The sequence below is a fragment of the Equus asinus genome, chromosome 27 (assembly GCF_041296235.1).
Source record: "Equus asinus isolate D_3611 breed Donkey chromosome 27, EquAss-T2T_v2, whole genome shotgun sequence".
Lineage (NCBI taxonomy): Eukaryota > Metazoa > Chordata > Mammalia > Perissodactyla > Equidae > Equus > Equus asinus.
Genome location: NC_091816.1, coordinates 6,908,329 through 6,926,684, shown reverse-complemented (window position 1 = coordinate 6,926,684; position 18,356 = coordinate 6,908,329). Strand labels below are relative to the sequence as shown.

The 18,356-nt window shown below is 41.6% G+C and overlaps 1 protein-coding gene across 1 annotated transcript; it reads left to right on the top strand.

The window, feature by feature from the left end:
- The first annotated feature begins 2,507 nt into the window (after window positions 1-2,507).
- On the top strand, window positions 2,508-18,069 carry PLPBP (pyridoxal phosphate binding protein). The gene is made up of 8 exons (XM_014851364.3): window positions 2,508-2,696; window positions 4,653-4,760; window positions 4,841-4,876; window positions 5,371-5,446; window positions 13,274-13,408; window positions 15,075-15,217; window positions 15,650-15,748; window positions 16,708-18,069. The coding sequence occupies exons 1-8, from the start codon at window positions 2,598-2,600 to the stop codon at window positions 16,837-16,839; spliced, it is 828 nt and encodes a 275-aa protein (XP_014706850.2). The 5' UTR covers window positions 2,508-2,597; the 3' UTR covers window positions 16,840-18,069.
- The last annotated feature ends 287 nt before the right edge of the window (window positions 18,070-18,356 follow it).

The following is an 18,356-nucleotide window of genomic DNA, read 5'->3' as shown; positions in this document are numbered from 1 at the left end:
GCCAAATGTGACAGTATGTTTGCCGAGGGATTGCTCTCACGGCTCCTCCACCTGAACTCATTTAAATGGACACGGCATTATTTCTCCATTTCTCTTCAGAGCCAAGTAACCAGGCAACAGGAATTTTCTATTATTTTATCTTTTTTTTATCCTCCCAAAAGAATCACAGTAAGCTCAGAAGGAAACAATTTTAAAATTCATAAATGTTTTTCTCATAATTCAGGGCCTTAGACTACAGAGGCAGCTTAAAGTTTGATGGCATTTATGGCAATAAGAACACTTTTGTTTATAAAATCTATTTCTCAAGGTATTTGGCTTTTTAATCTTTCTCTTTTCCGCTTCGTCCCTGCAATTTAAAGACAAATTACTGGTGATGAAGTGATTTTGGACTCGCATTTTTCAAGGATTAGGTAGTAGGGAAGGATAAAAGGTTAAATTAGATGGTTGATGTCCCAGGAAGAGGAAAAGAAGAAACTAAAAAAGGAAATAAAGAGAAAAAAGTGGAATAAAAATTCAAAAATAGCCAAGAAGAGATTGGAAAATGTGAAATAATGAGACTGGGGTCACCATGATCTCTTTGTCTTTACTCCCATTTTCACTAGGTCAAAAATGTTAAGAGATGAAAAGCAGCTTAGAAATGAATCCACTGTAAAGCCTGCCTTACTCATCTTGGTCCCCTCCAAGGTCCCTTTCCAGAGAAACACCTCAATGAAAGTTGACTGAATGGATAGCAGGGTCGGGGGACTAACATTCACTGACCACTGGCACTTGCTTTGGGGCAGCACTCTGCTAAGCATGTTACATGCATTATCTTGCTTGATCTTGACTGCCACTCTGAAGGAGATATTAACTGCATTTTAGCAATGAAAAAAACGAGAAGTTCAGTAACTTGTCCAGGAGCACAGTTTAGGGATGAAACCAAAATTCAACTTGTGTCAATCCTATGTCACCACTACCCAATCTGACCACCACTATGCTTATTGACTTGAAAGTTTAAATCACTCTTTTGAAGCCATTTGGGGAGCCACACACACAAACACACCATCGAGGGATGGGGGGAGTAATGCAAAGAGAGACAGGACCTATGAAATGAAGGTGCACCTACTTGTCATAGGGACCTATCGCCTGGATTATACATCCCTTAGCTCTATGAGGTATTTGTAGTTTTAAAAATGTTTTCCAAATAGCATATCACTTTACATATGTCATGCTCACCCACTCCTTCCTCTACACACCCCGTCACCTTGACCCCCATCACTGACTGCTGGCTTGTGCCTTCCAGCTTTGTATCTCTACAGCAAACATCTATTATGTTCCCACCATAAAGGGCTATTCTAGTCATTTGTTTATATTCATCACTTTGGCAGAAGCAGAAATTATCAAGTCAAGAGACACTTTATTTGAACACAATTACTCCTGATGTCTTCGGCAACCCTAGTTTACAGATAAGTATACCTGGTAAATGCAGATGTCCCAAAAAGAAGTCCTTGATGGCAAGGACCCTAGGTTCTGCCCAAAGTGATTTTCCCAGAGCAGACCATGTGAAATTCCATCATAGTTCCTGGGGCCTAGGAAGACGTGACAGAAGAAAGTAAGAATGTTGCCGTTTCTTTCTAGAAGGCTCTAAATAATGTTGGTGGCCTTCACATTGCCCAGAGCTGGGCACATAGGAGACTCAAGAATTGGACTGAACTTGTGCTGAGCTCACGCTGGACTGTCCACAGCTGCCTGGCCTCTCCTCGAGAAGGTAGCACTGGCCACAAGTGGCCGCTGACCGCTTCAAATATAGAAAGTATCAACCGAGGCAAGTTGTCAATCAAAACTATACTCCAGACTGGAACCTAAGTACGATAAGAAAGAATTAAAATATCTCATTTAAAGTTTTCCTATTGGTTACATGTTGAAACCTTACTTAGGATATACTGGGTTAAATAAAATGTATTTGTTAAATATTTTTTTTATGCGTCTATTAAAAATTGTTAAATTACATACGTGGATCTCATATTTCTATGGACAGCACCAGTCTAAAGATGACAAGAGAATTACCAAGCATTTGAATCACGCCAAGTTCTTTAGAAAGAGCTTTCTTTTACATCTCTTAACGGTTCCTCGCAAGAATCACCCGAGATACTAAAAGCCACATCTCCGCCCTAGCAGCTTTTAATCTTGGTCCCAGCGCACAGACGTCTTGGTTCACAGCTGTGAACGCCAGGACGGGGAAATTTGTGAGGCCTGTAGAAAGGGACTAGGACCCCGGGAACAGGCCCGCGTTTGGGGGGACAGGACGAGTCCCTGGCGGGGGCGGCTCAGGCGGCGCGACAGAGAAGCTCGCGGGCGGCCCAAGTACCACCCAGGAGCGCCTGGCACCGCCAACGCCACCACCGCGCCCGCGGCCAGGCCCGGGCGACCTCCCCAAGATGGCCGCTGCGGAGGGGCGGGGCCGACCGCGACCACGCCCCCGCACCGCCCGGGACGATTGGGTGAGACGACGCGGTGGTGAGCGGTGATTGGCCCGCACAGAGCGTGAGTTGGGCGGGACCGGAAGGTGGTCGCGGCCCGGGGGTGCTGGGCCTGGGGCTCGGCGTTGGTCCCCAGGGATGTGGAGAGCTGGCAGCATGTCGGCAGAGCTGGGAGTCGGGTTCGCACTGCGGGCAGTGAATGAGCGCGTGCAGCAGGCGGTGGCGCGGCGGCCGCGGGTGAGGAAGGGGACCCCGTGGGGACGGTGGGCGGCTGCTTTGAGGAGGGGGACACCTGCGTAGGAGTGGGTCGTCACGCTGACGCACGGGGGTCTCCCGGAGGGGCGGGACCCGTCCGCCGCCTTGCGTTGGTGCGGGTGGCAGAGCACCTGAAAGGCTAGCGAAGAGTTTGGTCAGCGGCCTCCCGGTGAGTCTGTCAGGCTCTCTGGAGGTTGGCTTAGTGGGAGCAGAAGGTATCCGCTACCCCGGGAGAAGGACCGGTCTCCAGGCGCCGCGGCCATTGGCCATCTCGCCCGGTGTAGGGGTCGACAGCCTCAGTGGACGGGAGAAGGGCCAGGCCCGTGCCCAGATGCTGCAAGAGAAGACGGCTACCATAAGAGCGCCCAGAGGAGGCCAGATCTGCCCAAGATCACGTGTGTGGCGGCGTCTGGCAGCTAGTAGATGCTCAGTAAATGTCACTTCCACCCGTGAGCGGAGGACTTGGAGGCACAGGAGCCACACTTGCGCGTTTGGGGCCGAGGGGAGCTGACATCCAATCCCAAGCAGTTTAAGGGGCGATTTTTTTTCCTTATGTTTATTTTGTCTGCTCTTGGGGTTTCATTAGACCAAAGGTCAATGTCTGCCCCGCTCAGTGCAGGCTTAAGCTGAATGGTGTGGAATGAGACAGACCAGAACAGGGAGGTCAGTGGTTTTTCTGATCAAGCATTTGTAATGTCAGAACTCAGAATGCTGGCCTGGAGACAGAAGACCTGGATCATAGGCTTTCCTTGGCTACTAACTGGATGTTACCCTGAGCAAGTCACTTAACTACTCTGACACTCAGTTTCCTCGTCTGTACAGACAATGGAATGAGCTCTGAAAGCTCTCAGTTCCCTTCTGGGGTTAATGTTCTATGATTCCCCGAGAAAAATCCAGGGATTCCCCTAATAAACGTCACTCTGGGGGGTTCTCCTAGCATGACTGATGCAGATGGGCTGCCTGTTCCGCTTTTGCCTCTGGAAACCGTCAGTTCCTCAACATAATCCTAGGAATTATGACACAGTCTCATGAAAGGCTGGCAGTGCCACCCTCAGAAGGTAGAGGAAACTCTTTGCTAATTGATCTGACCCTTCAGGCCCTTTGAGAATGCTGTGACTCTGTGAAAATCCAGAGGGTGTTGGGGCACATGAGAACTGAGCTGTGTAAGGACTGGGTGACTGTCTTCTCTTCCCGCCACTGTGGATTTGGTTGCAGCAGAATGGAGGAAACCCCTGCTCTTTATGGAATGGCCGTGAGAGGGGGCCTGATAGGCCCAATCCTGAGTCCAGAGTTTTTTGTGTCCCTCCCTCAGTTCTGCCATTGTTCTTGATTCAGTTGAACAGTAAATTACATACATAGTTATCCTAAGTGGGCCCCTTTTGAGAGTGAACGGGGGCAATATTAATAATTATACCAGGACCAAAATGAATTTCCAAAACAGTTAACCTTGGCGCTTTAGAACCCAGAAGGCCTTCCTTCCAGTCAGAGTGATGCCTTCCATTAATGAAGTGATTCCTAACCCTCCAACCTTGGTATGCAAGAGAACCATCTGGAGAGTTTGTTAGAAAGGAAATTCTCGGACTCCAGCCCCAGAGGTTCAGATCCAGTAGGTGTGGAGTGGGACCCAGGTGCTGATGCAGTTGGTCAAAGACTGCGTTTTATGGAAATACTGCTTTTACTACCTACCTTGCTCTCCTGAGAGAGAAATGTCTTTTGATAGATAGTAAAGTGGCTAATGTATTAGATTTAGATGCCATGTAGAACAAAGACATTTGATCAACATTATTTGATACTGATCTCCCTACAGTATTAGAAAAGTAGAGCTTACCAGATGCTAAGTTGAGATCCATGCCAATCTGTTCTCTGGGATCTATCGCACAGGGCTTATTGGGGTAATATTCCCAAGGTTCACTCATCTGGCTCTTTCCCTCTCGGCAGGATCTCCCAGCCATCCAGCCCCGGCTAGTAGCAGTCAGCAAAACCAAACCTGCAGACATGGTGATCGAGGCCTACAGTCATGGCCAGCACACTTTCGGGGAGAACTATGTAAGAGCCTTTTGCCAAACTGCCTTTGGGAGAGTCGTGATTGCCAGGCTCTTCTTACTTGTTCTGTTTTTACCTTTTAGGTTCAGGAACTGCTAGAAAAAGCATCAAATCCTAAAGTAAGTGGATATCTAAATTCTTGAGTTTGTATCTAAATCTTGGGTCTTCAGTAGAAAATTAGACCCATGTTGGTGGTTGGGTTTCAGAGCAGGAGGCTAGGCTGGCGGTAGAAATGGCCACGTTCACCTTGAGCCCCAAATACTTCTCAGCTCAATTTTCTTTGTTAAGACTAGAGTTTTCTCTTTGGCGGCTTTTTGGATATGGTGATTTTAGGAGCTTGCTGTGATCTTGGATCCTTTTGAGATTTGAAAGCTTTAATCAGTTCATCTTTAAGGGGCGATATCTGAAAGATGGAGGGAGTTGATGGGAATGAGGAAGAGAAACAGAACAGAAGCCTTAGGTTTTTCCCTGAGTATCCTCAGGAGCCTGGCTGAAGATGGTGAGAGTGGTTTATTGCGCAGATATGAAAAGTCAGAAGGGAGTGTGCAAGGTATTTGAGCTGGCAAGGCCTCCGTAAAATCTAAGTCAAACATAGTTACCTTTTTCTCTTCAGATCCTGTCTTCGTGTCCTGAGATCAAATGGCACTTCATCGGCCACCTACAGAAACAAAATGTCAACAAATTGATGGGTAAGACAAAAGTCTAAGTGTGAAGACAAACTGTCTCCATCATTGTATCATTTATACTACCTTCTGTGGAAAAGAGAACACCTTTTGGGGTTTCTTTTGGGAAAGAAATCTTAGTTCGTAATATAAGGAGAAGACACCATACCAAGAACAGAATGAATTCACAATTGACTGGGTTATATATACTTGGAAACTTCCCCTACCTTGTGTCAGGTGTTATCTGGTGGTCTTTCAGATAAATTGTGGCCCATAAAATGTTTCATCTGGCAAAGGAGACATTTTTATCCTTTTCTCTTTAAATGAAAGACTATAATAAATAAAATACAATAATATAAATACAATATATAATGATAAAATACAAGGTACAGTGAAATAAGTAAAGTACAATAAAACTAAGAATTAACTACAGTAAAGACTTCACTGCATGACAATGACATGTGGAGATCTTTATGAGTAACTGAATACTTAATTCTCTCAAGGTGTCAAAATCAAAATAACCTGTATTTATTTTGTTAAACAGCTTTGCTGAAGTGTAATTGACTTACAGTAAATTGCACATATTTAAAGTGTACAATCTGATAAGTTTTGACATATGGTTGTGCCTGTCACAATAATGAAAATAATGAACATATCCATCACCCCTAAAAGTTTCCTCCTGCCCTTTGTAACCACTCCCTCCCACTGCCCCCACCACCCCTCCTCCTCCAGTCCTACCTACCTGCTTTCTATCACTAGAGGAGAGTTTACATTTTTAAGAGTTTTATTTACATGCAGTCACAAAGTATGTATTTTTGTGTGTCTGACTTCTCTCAGTCAGCATCTTTATTTTGAGGCCCATGATGTTGAAATGTGTATCAGTGGTTCACTCCTTTTCATTTGTTTATGCATTCACCTGATGGACATTTGGGTTGCTTCTAATTTTTGGCTGTTACAAAAAAATTTTTATAAGTCTTTGTATGGACTTTCCCTTTTCTCTTGGAATAAATCCCTAGGAGTAGAATGGCTGAATCACATAATAAATGTATGTTTAACTTTTTTAAAAATTCTGGTAAAATACACGTAACATAAAATTTACCATCTTAGCCATTTTTAAATATACAGTTCAGTGTCATTAAGTGTGTTCACATTGTTTGCAACCATTACTACTATCCATCTCTAGAACTCTTTTTATCTTGCAGAGCTGAAACTCTGTACCCATTAGATATGTTTAACTTTTTAAGAAACTGCCAGACTATCCCCCAAAGTGGTCGTGCTGTTTTACATCCCCACCAGCAGTGTTCATGTTCCTCCACATCCTCACCAACACTTCATCGGGTCAGTCTTTCGATTTTAGCCTTTCTAATAGGTATGTGGTGGTGCCCTTGCACTTCCCTAATAGCTAGTGACGTTGAACATCTCTCACAAGTTTGCATCTGTTTATTTTTGGAGAAGTGTCTATTAAAGTCTTTTGCCTGTTTTCTAATTGGATTTTCTTACTTTGGAGACAGGAGAGTTCTTTATGTATCCTGCATTTCCATATAAACCAACTTGTCAGTTTCTACCCAAAAAAATCAAAAGTCCTGCCAGGTTTTTTATTGGGTTTGTATTGAATCTATAGATCAATTTGGGGAACATTTTGAGATACTAAAAATATTGAATCTCCCAACACATTAACAAGGTATAGCTCAGAATTTATTTAGGTCTTCTTTCATTTCTCTCAGTAATATTTTGTAGTATTCCTTGTACAGGTTGTCCTCATCTTTTGTCAGATGTATCTCTAGGATTTTCATATTTTTGATGCTATTTATTGATGCTATTAATGCTATGGCTTCAATATGTGATTGTTGCTAATCTGTAGAAATACAGTTTATTTCTGTGTATTCATCTTGTATCCTGCAACCTTGCTAAACTCACTTATTCTAGAAGCTTTTTTTTGTAGATTCCATAAAATTTTCTACATGGACAATCATGTCATCTATGAATAAAGACAATTTACTTCCTCTTTTCTAATCTGAATGTCTTTTATTTCTTTTTCTTGCCTTATTATACTAGCAAGGACCTCCAGTACAACGTTGAATAAAAGGGCTAAGAGTGAACATGTAGGTTTTTCATAGATGTCCTTTATTAGAAGAAGGAATTTCCTTTCTAATCCTAGTTTACTAAGAGGTTTTTTCAGGAATAGATGTTGGATTTTGTCAAATGCTTTTACTGAGTCTGTTGAAATGATGATGTGGTTTTTCTTTTTTAATTTGTTACCATGTTGAATTACATTTATTGATTTTCAAATGTTAAACCAACTCTGCGTTCATGGGGGTAAACCCACTTGGTCATGAAGTAGCATCCTTTCAATATAGTGTTTCATTTGATTTGTTAAATTTTGCTTAGATTTTTGCATCTATATTCACAAAAGATGTTGGTTTGTAGTTTTCTTTTTTTGTAATATCTTTTTTGAAGGTTGGTATCATGGTAATGCTGGCCTTATGGAATGAATTGGGAAGTATTCCCTTCTCTTCAATCTTTTGGAAGAATTTATGTGGAATTAGTATTATCTCTGCCTTAACTGTTTAGTGAAATTCACTAGTGAAGCCTGGAGTTTTCTTTGTGGGAAGGTTTTTAACTATAGTTTCAATTCTGTTAATAGTCATAGGGCTATTCACATAATCTGTTTCTTCTTGGGTGAGCTTTGTGACTTTCTGTCTTTCAAAGAGTTGGTCCATTTCATCTAAGTTAATTTATGAGTATAGGATTGTTTATAACATCTCTGTATTATCCTTTTAATATCTGTAGAATCTGTAGTGATGTCAGTTCATTCCTGATATTAGTAATTTGTGTCTTCTGTTTTTTTCCCTAGTCCATCTGGCTAGAGATTTATCAATTTTATCAGTCTTCTCAGAACAGCTTTTAGTTTCATTCATTTTTTCTATTGTTTTATTATTATCATATATAAACAAAAATAATGTATTGTGGGATTTATAACACATAAAAGTAAAATGCATGACAACAATAGCATAAAGAAGGGAAAGGGAGAAACAGAAGTACACTATTATAAGATTCTTAAACTATATGTGAAGTGTTATAACACCACTTAAAGGTAGATTGTGATAAAAACTGTAAAGCACCAAAAAAATAACACAATAGAGATTTATAGCTAATGTCAGCAAAGGAGATTAAATGGAGTTATAAAAAATATGTGAAATGAGGGGGCTGGCCCAGTGGCATAGTGGTTAAGTTTGTGCAGTCTGCTTCAGCAGCCTGGGGTTTGCCAGTTTGGATCGTGGGCATGGACCTACACACCAGTCATCAAGCCACCGTGGCAGTGTCCCACATACAAAATAGAGGACATTTGGCACAGTTGTTAGCTCAGGGCCGATCTTCCTCACCAAAAAATAAAAAGTAAAAATATGTGAAATGGTATCTCATTGTAGTTTTGATTTCTTTTCCCTAATGACTAAATTAATGAAGTTGATCATCTTTTCATGTGCTTATTGATCATTTGTATATCTTCTTTGGAGAAATGTTTATTTAGGTCCTTTGTGCATTTTTTAATTGGGTTTATTATTGAGTTGTAAAAGTTCTTTATATATTCTGGGTACCAGTCCCTTATCATATATATGATTTGCAAATATTTCCTTTCATTCCATGGGTTGTCTTTTCACATTCTTGATGGTATCATTTATAGTACAAAAGTTTTTCATTTTAATGTACTTCGATTTTTCTATTTTTTCTTTTGTGGCTTGTGCTATTAGTGTCATATCTAAGAAATCCAAGATCATGAAGATTTTCTTCTAAGAGCTTTATAGTGTTAGCTCTCACATTTGGGTCTATTTGAGTTAATTTTTGTGTATAATCTAAGGAAGAGATCCACCTTCATTCTTTCCTGTTGAATTTTTTTGCTCCTTCACCTCTATTTTTGAGAGAGATGTTTGCTAACTGTACAATTCTACGTTGACAGTCTTTTCTTTTATTTATTTTTTATTTTAAAGGTAAAATTTTAAAATCATTGTCTTTTAAAGACGCTTGCATTGTTTCCAACAAGAAATAAGATGTCATCCTTATCTTTGTTCTTCAGTATGTAACATGTTTTGCTCCTTCTGGCTACTTTTAAGATTTCCTCATTATCTCTGGTTTTGAGCAATTTGATTATGATGTGCCTTGGTGTAATTTTCTTTATGTTTCTTGTGTTTGGGGTTCATTGAGCTTCTTGGATCTGTGGGTTTATAGTTTTCATCAAGTCTAGAAATTTTTTAGGCTTTGTTTCTTCACATGTATTTTCTGCCTCGCCCTTCTCTTCTCCTCTGGGGACCCCAATTACCTGTTGAGCTGCTTGAGGTGATGCTCTTCTCTGTGTCTCATTTTGGATAACTTGTTGCAGGTAACTAATCTTTTCTTTGGCATTGTCTAATTTGTGATTAATCCCGTCAGTGAATTTTTCATCTCACACATTATAGTTTTCATACTAGAAGTTCAGTTTGGGTCTTTTTTATCTCTTCTACATCTGTGTGTATGTGTGTGTGTGTGTGTGTGTGTGCGTGTTAGGAAGATTGGCCCTGAACTAGCATCTGTTGCCAATCTTCTTTCTTTTTGCTGGAGGAAGACTGTCACTGAGCTAACATCTGAGCCCATCTTCCTCCACCTTATGTGGGATGCCACTGCAGCATGGCTTGACAAGCAGTGCGAGGTCCGCACCCGGAATCCAAACCCACAAACCCCAGGCCGCCAAATTGCAGCACGCGAACTTAACCACTACACCACTGAGCCAGCCCCACTATTTTTTTTAACGTATGGAACATAGTGAATGATAACTGTTCTAATGTTCTGTCTACTGATTCTGTCATATTTGTCGATCTGGAGCAGTTTCAATGGATTAACTCATTATGTATCATATTTTCCTGCCTTTTTAAATGCCTGGTCATTTTTGTTTGGACAGCCAGATATTGTGAATTTTGTCTTGCTGGGTGCTGGCCATTTTTGTATTCCTATAAATATTCTTGAGGTTTGTTAAATTACTTTCCAAGGGTACAGTTAAATTTAATTACAGTTAAATTACTTGGCAACCGTTTGATCCTTGCAAGTCTTGCTTTTAAGATTAGTTGGTGTGACCAGAGCAGAGCTTAGTCTCGGGTTAATTCCCCACTACGGAGGCGAGACCCTTCTGTGGACTGTCCCCAGTGCCCCATGAATCTTGAGTGTTCCGGCCTAACTGCTAGGGATGGGCACTATTCCATGCCCTACGGGAACATCAGGCACTGTTTCTTCTCATCCTTTCAAATCATCCTTTCGCCAGCCTTGGGTAATTCTTCCCATGCTTGCGCTGATCAGGACCCAGCTGAATACTGGAGGGGAGCGCTTTGCAAACCACCCACATTCCCTTTGTGTGCAGCGCTGTCTTATCTCCTGTTCCGTCCTCTGAACTCCAGCTGCCGTAGTCTGTCCAGATTCAGCTCATCTCCTTGACTCAAGATCCACCACATTCTCCCTGTGTTCCCCTTCCGTGTGCCACATCCTAGAAACTCTCAGGCAGTCACCTGGGGCATCCGTAGGGCTCCCTTCGTTTGTTTCTCATCCCTCTGGGATCACTGTGTTTCACTGCATGATATCCAGTTCTGGTAAACCATCGTTTCATGTGTCTTTCATATATTTTGTCCATTTGGTTGTTCACGTGGAGGATAAATCTGGTCCCTGTTCTCCATCTTGTCTGGAAGTAGAAGTCTAGTATGTTATTTTTAAAAGACGTTTCATATTGGGTGTGGGAGTAGTAGGGAGCCTCTTTGTACTTAATAAATGGCAGCAGGACAATCAGCTTTTTATTTGAGAAATAAGTAAGTTAGATTTCCTTCCTCACAGTGCAAATTCCAGCTAGATTAAAGAATCTTAACTTGAAAACCAAAACCATAAAAGAATTAGAAGAAAATATAGGAAAATATTGTTATTTTCTCTGGCTAGGAAAAGGCCTAAGTAAAACATAAAGTCTGGAAACCATAAAAGAAACAACTAGCATATTTGATTACACAAAAATTAAAGCCTTCTTATGTCAAAGCAAAAGGGAAGCACAGACAGGCGGGAAAATAATATTTTTTAAAAGGGGAAGCGGTTAGTGTCCTGAATACATAAAGAGCTGTAATTTTTTTCAATCTATAAGGAAAAAATAGGAAAAAGCAAGAACAGACACTTTACAAGGACAAAAAATACAAAAGGCCAATAGTCAAATGAGAAATACTCAACCTCAATAAGAGGAATGCATAATAAATTCTACTTTTCACCAATCAACTTTGGTAATTGGTGATTGGTGAAAATGATTGAAATGAAAAAAATGATTGAATGATAGGTGATTGGTGAAAATGATAACGACCTCTAATATCCAGTGTTTTGAGAGCGTGAGGAAAGGAACTCTCCTATATTTTGCCAGGAAGATTCTAAAATAAGTTTTTTGGGGTTGGTAATAGTTCACACAATCTAAATTGTACTTCCTCCTTGACTAGTAATTTCAATTCTACAACTCACGTATCATATAGCACTAGTTGTATATATGCACACAGATCTATGTCTAAGCTTTGATTTGTAGTAAAAAGTAAGAAAGGATCTAATGTCCATTAACGAGAGGAAGAGTTAAGTAAATTGTGATTGTCTGTTCTGTGGAAGCTGCAGCTGTTAAAAAGTACTAGCAAATCTTTGGTGCTGATGTGGAAAAATCTATATTTATTGCTAACTGGAAGCAAGGAACTCACAGAACATTTAGTGTGATCCAATGTATGTGTCATTTAAAAAACAGAAGGTTAACAAGAAATTATACATTTAGGGTGTGTGTTTGACTGGGTGGAGATACACTAAAGTAAGTCCGGGAGAATCCCCATCCCAGAGGTAATAGCGGTAGCCTCTCGGGTCAGAGCCTTTGACTTTTAACCGCATATACTTCTATATTGCTTTCTTTTTTTTTGCATCAAGCATGTATACTTTTTGTCATTTTTTAAAATAGTTATTTTTTAAACGAAGTAGCCTGAGCTCAGATTCAGTATTAAGAATGGAGTCCATTTGCCTTAGTTCAAATCACAGCTCTAGTATTTGTTAATTTTGTAAACTGGAATAAACTTTATCCTTTCTGAGCCTCACTTTCCCCGTCTATAAAATGGAGATGATAATGGGGCTTCATGAACCATGGTGAAGATTAAAAAGAAATCATTCATGTAAAGTGGTTAGCACCTCGCCTGGAGGATGTCAGTTTTCAGTAAAAGTAAATTCGCTGCTGTTGCTTCTGTTTTGTTGTTGTTATTTATCTGAGGCAAGACTGAAGCTTCATTTCACATGCATCTTTGGAAAAGAGGATGGTTTTGATGACCTCAGCCTCCCACTCAGGTTTCCGTGTTCGGATCATCCTGATGTCCTTGTTGAGTAAGGTGCCCCCATCCCAGAGAGTTTAAGAACGTGGCGGTGTCAGGCCAGGGGGCACTGTGGCTTCCACAGATTATCCTGTCTTCACTCTCATCTTGACCTGCTTCTCTCCGTTGAACTGAGATTTAATCAGACCAGACCTGCTTTTAGGAATCTCTGCAGTTATCAGTGTCTTGACATGTGTGGATACATACGCTGCCCGATTGTGTATGTCTGCGTTTCCTTTCCCTTATTTGTCTTTGCTGATCAGACAGCAAAGAGGAATCTGACATTTGATGATGTCTGATTCAAAAATGGTCTGACAGTCAAACTTATATCTAGTAAAACTCCCACATAAATCTCAGCAGATCTGAAACTTAACTGCCTTTTTCTTTAAATTAGTTTTCCATCTACCAAGAAAAGAGTTGCTATGTGTTGTGTGCTCAGTGGTGAGTGAAGAATTACCTTGCCTCTCTCTCATTACAGCTGTCCCCAATCTCTCCATGCTGGAAACAGTGGATTCTGTGAAGCTGGCAGACAAAGTGAACAGTTCGTGGCAGAAAAAAGGCTCTCCTGAAAGGCTAAAGATTATGGTTCAGATTAACACCAGTGGAGAGGAGAGTAAGTGACGAGACCTGGACTGGAGGTTTTTCTTCCCTTTGGATGGCTGAGGTTTAGGAAGAAGGGCAGGCATGGGTGTGTGACAGCGAAGGTTATAGAAGGCCATCCCAGGCCTTTGAGCATGCTGTTGCGTGTAGGATCTAGATGGCGTGACATCAAGCTGGTCCACATGTTATTCTTTAATGCGTCATCATTTGTTTCTTCTTAATTTTTGAGGAGGCAGACAAGGGATCAAGAAGGGGATTGTGACTCAGATCTCCTGGAAATTCCCAGAAGTCACCATCACTCCTGAAAGAGATTGCAGAGTTACCTGTATAATACTTCTCGGGTCTTAAAAAAATTATTTGGAGATTTGAAAAATTATTGGGAGAGAATAGAAGAAAAATCACCGTGAGCGCCTATCAGGGAATATCTTTATGGGGCTTAGGTTAACAGTGTAACACAGTGAACAGAGCATGGGCTTTGAAATCAGACAGCTCTGGGGTTTGAGGCTCCACCATTTTCCAGCTGTGTAACCTTGGGTAAGTTACTTAACCTCTCTGGACCTCAGTTTCCTTGTCTGGCAATGATATCATCATAGTACCTACTTCAGAGGGTGTTGTGAGGATTGAATGTGGGAACGCAGGTAGAGCTATTGGCATAGAACCCTGCACATCTTCCCTGTTAGCCGTTTAAGTGTTTACAGATCAGTCATGTGCTTATGACCGTCAGAGCACCAGTATTCACCAAATCTTAGCATAAAGGAGCTCGGTCTAGGCCCTGGAGTCAGGCACCTGGTTCAGATCCCAGTTCCACAGTTCTAGTTGTGTGACCTTGGGAAAGGCACTTAGCCTCCCTGTGCCTCCGTTTCCGCATCTTTAGAATGGAGATAATAAGAGTACTTACTTCATAGAGTTACTGGGTTAAATAAAAAGCTCTTAGGACCTGGCACATGTGTCTGGCACATAGATGTTCTGTAAATTTTAACAATTATCATTATATACACTTACGCCTAGATTATAACTATATTACATTACCAATATAGGTAAATCTGAAATCGACTCCAGATCGAGTCTTCATTATTACCATTTCTTGATAATTAGCTATCCTTGCCCTAATTAAGGATTGAAGTGAATGTTCTTGACATCTCCATTTGATAAATGAGGGAAAGACCATATCAGTAATCTTTATAACTGCACAACAAACAATCACGTGCTGCAGATTCTCCCTCTAGTTGTTAATTAGCATTAAATTTTGCAAATATATAGTCAAAACTGTGTAATATATGCTTGATTTTTAAGTTTTTTACAATTCTAATTAATAAAACCATAGAAATACCAGATTTGGAAAAATAATGCTCAGGTTAATCTGGCATTTTGGCAATGTGAATCTTCTTAATGTCCCAAGAAAAGCAATGTTTTTTCTTTTCTCTCTACTCTAGCTGTTCTCAGCTGAGATATTAAGACAGTAAAGAGAATCCAGTTTATAGCCCTTTCCTTGAGAAATTCAGAACCTGCCCGGAAGGGGAGCAGCATAGAAAGTCTCATTGGGGCTTGAGGATAAGTTCTTGCAAGAAGTCATCTTGTCTGAGTCATCTCCACCATTATAAGGAGGCAGTGACAGTGGAGCCTTCCTCTGGCTGCTGAACACATTTTGGTACCAGTGTCCTCTCTTTCTGTTTTTGAAGGTAAACATGGCCTTCTGCCTTCGGAGACAGTAGCCACGGTGGAACACATAAAGGCCAAGTGCCCCAGCCTGGAGTTCGTGGGGCTGATGACCATAGGAAGCTTCGGGCATGATCTTAGTCAAGGACCAAATCCGGACTTCCAGGTACTGGGGGCCTGGGATGGGGGATTGTTCGTGCACTGAAGAAGCATCTCAGTGAAATGCTGTTGCAGGGCTGGCCTTGTAGTGAATGTCAGAGACATCCCAGACCATGCCTGTCAGGTGTTATAACCCTCCTCTGAGCTCTTCTCATAAGGAAAGGAAAGAACAGGTTCCCAAACCTTTCTCACCTCAATTTAAACCAGGCCAAAACAGTCTTTAGAGAAAATGAGCTCTTTCTTCCTCTCCAGTGACTGCTAGTTTTTTTGAGAGTAGGAACAGTTTGCTAAAAACCCCTTCAGTAAGTTCTGGCAATTTGACGGGCCTTGAAAGCATAAGGAGTAAATAATCTTTGTCAGAGATGTTCAGATTCAGCCACTTTCAGGCATCCTTAAAGCAGGCAGGAGTAAAACAGGTGTCCTCTTGTCTTCCTGTCAGGTGTTACTGTCCCTCCGGGAGGAGCTGTGTAAGAAGCTGAGCATCCCCACTGAGCAGGTTGAGCTGAGCATGGGCATGTCCCTGGACTTCCAGCATGCAGTGAGTGTCCTGGGTGCCCTCACCTGCCTCGAGGGGAGGATCCAAAAGGCCACAGCAAGAGTGTTTTAGAGAAACCTTGGAAATGCCTCATTGTAGCAACAGGGCACCCATAGCAGTGGTTCTCAACTGTTCTAATGTCCCCCAGCCCCCTTCTTTTTTGAAATAAAATGTATAGAAATTAGAGCCTGACACATAATATTGTAAAACTCAATATAATTCTCTAAATGGAATATACAGTAAAACAAGAAATTAAACAATATTTTTTAAAGGCACTTCACTATGTAGATGCTTGGGCATGGGTATATGACAGTAGGTCGTAATGAAGTAGTCTGAAGTTGAATCTTATGTGTAGGGTCACTATGACTGCAACAGCTATAAATAGATACTGACATAGCTGTGCTGTGTTGGCAACTCAAATACATGATTTTCTGGAACAGTAAATAACTTGATAAAGCTCCATAATCAAAGTATAAACTTCCCTCTGTATAGACAGTAGTTACATTTCTGGAAAATTGTATATATTAAAACAGCACAAAAATACTTTGTGCTTATAAGTAAAATGGAATTAGATCCTGTACTCAGACAATTATAAGGCGTTTTTTTCATGTACCTGCCCATGGAACTTTAGAAAAGTGTGTGGGCTGAAGACACCTCTTCCTTGTGCCCCTGTGTCCCACACACTGCGGGACTTCCAACATCCCTGGCCCCACCCAACTAAATGCCCATCATATTTCCCAATCACTGTGAAAGCCAAAGAAATCCTCACTTATTTCTTAAACACCCCCTTGGAGGTCATATTGTCCCCGAGGAGAACCACTGCCCCATTGGCCTCTTCAGCTGCATTATCGTTGTTCTTCATAGAAAACCCTTAAGGGCCAGAATGAGAGGAACAGCTTCAGCATTTGCTGTGTTTCATTATTTTAAACTCAGTCCTCGGTACTTTCTCTTCTTTCCCACAGATTGAAGTAGGATCTACGAATGTCCGAATAGGAAGCACCATTTTTGGAGAGCGAGATTACTCAAAGAAACCTGCCCTGGACAAGTCCTCAGCAGACCTGAAGGCCCCGGTGGAGGTGGCCCAGGCACACTGAGCCAGGGACCAACCAGCAGTGGCTGACAGCCAGGGGCCCTGTCCAGAAGGCTAACTATGCACTCACCTGGATTTTCATTTGAGATTCCCTGTGTCACAGCACAGCCATGCTGTCCTTGTGACCTGCAGAGAGAACACTAATGATTATACGTGTTGATGAAAACCATCTGTGTTTAGTGTCTGACATAGGAAGCTCCCTTCAAGCAGTGGCTTTGGATTGGATTTGAGAAATCCAGACATTTCTGCAGAACAGATGCCAAATCAATAGCCAGGAATTGCGCTCAGTGTTGAATCCTGCCCAGGAGCACCAACCAACCCGTGAGTGACTTTCCCAGGTTACAATTTGGTCACTGATGCCTATAATCACCAAAATCAGAGGGATTCGCAGTGTCATCCCCTTTAATAGAAAATTCCCTCTGGTTACCAGCTTCCTACAAACCCCACTGAGTAATCATCTTTGCTGCTTTGGAGCAAGGGCATTTCTGCCCCCAGTTTCCAGCCCACCCAGTAGATATTTGTGTCTGCCCTGGAGTGGCAGTACAGGTAACTTCAGGGAGTGGCTCAATTAATGCTTCAAAACCAAATTGTTGCTCATGAGAGTTTGTGTCATTGGTCACCCCATGGTATTGACCCTGAAAATTACAGGGGTCACAGAAATAGTGCTTGGGCCTTTCTCACATCTTGCACAAGAGACAGGGCTTTGAGCTTTGTCCTCTGGGCCCTGCAGTGATGAGAATTTACTAGTATGATTTCTCCTCCATTATAATCCTCTCTATGGTGATGTCTTATCAAAGACCACTGAATCTAGTGGCTCCCCAGAAATGAGAGATTCCTCCACAGCTGGCTCAGGCTCGCAGGTGCAGCAAGGCCTGGCTTAGAGTTCCTGCTCTAGGCACATTTATAGCCTCTGCTCCCCACTGTATTTATAAGCGAGAGTTCTGCAACTCTTCTTGATTGTTAATAAAGTAGCAAGATGTTCAAAAACCAGAAAGCACAATTCTCAGATAGTCATGACAGATGACTTCAGTCTTGGTGGTTTATTTTCTAGAGGGTTTTTCTCTTATTTATTCAAGCCTCAGTCTTTATTTTATGAAATAACTTTCAGAACGTGATGCTGCTGCCGAATGTAATTTTGTAAAACTTAAACCTTTATGATTCCTGTCCTCTTTCGATCAAAACTATAGTGTGATGTTTCAGAGTCTATTCAATAAAAATGTGAGTTTGAAGTATACCATCTGTGCCAATTACAAAGCAATTAAAAGATTTATTTTTCTGATCTGGTGTAGTGAGTGAGTACAACAGGAGGGGGCACTGGAAGCAACAGGAAGCAGCTGTGCCTGGCACTGGCCTTGTACCAGTCGGCTTTGGAGAGGGGCTTCCCTTGGGTTACAGATGCAGCTAAAGCCACACGGTGGATGAAAGAGGGATTCTGAACTTCTAAGGGCAGGAAAATTGTGCTTCTGCATTTCAGGAATTACAAAGTTTACCTCTTGCTGCAAGAAACTTTGAAATTGCCTC

Coding starts and splice junctions, on each gene's coding strand:
- PLPBP (XM_014851364.3), top strand. CDS start 2,598: ATGTGGAGAGCTGGCAGCATGTCGGCAGAGCTGGGAGTCGGGTTCGCA. Junction 2,697..4,652: donor CGGTGGCGCGGCGGCCGCGG/GTGAGGAAGGGG, acceptor CCCTCTCGGCAG/GATCTCCCAGCCATCCAGCC. Junction 4,761..4,840: donor ACACTTTCGGGGAGAACTAT/GTAAGAGCCTTT, acceptor TTTACCTTTTAG/GTTCAGGAACTGCTAGAAAA.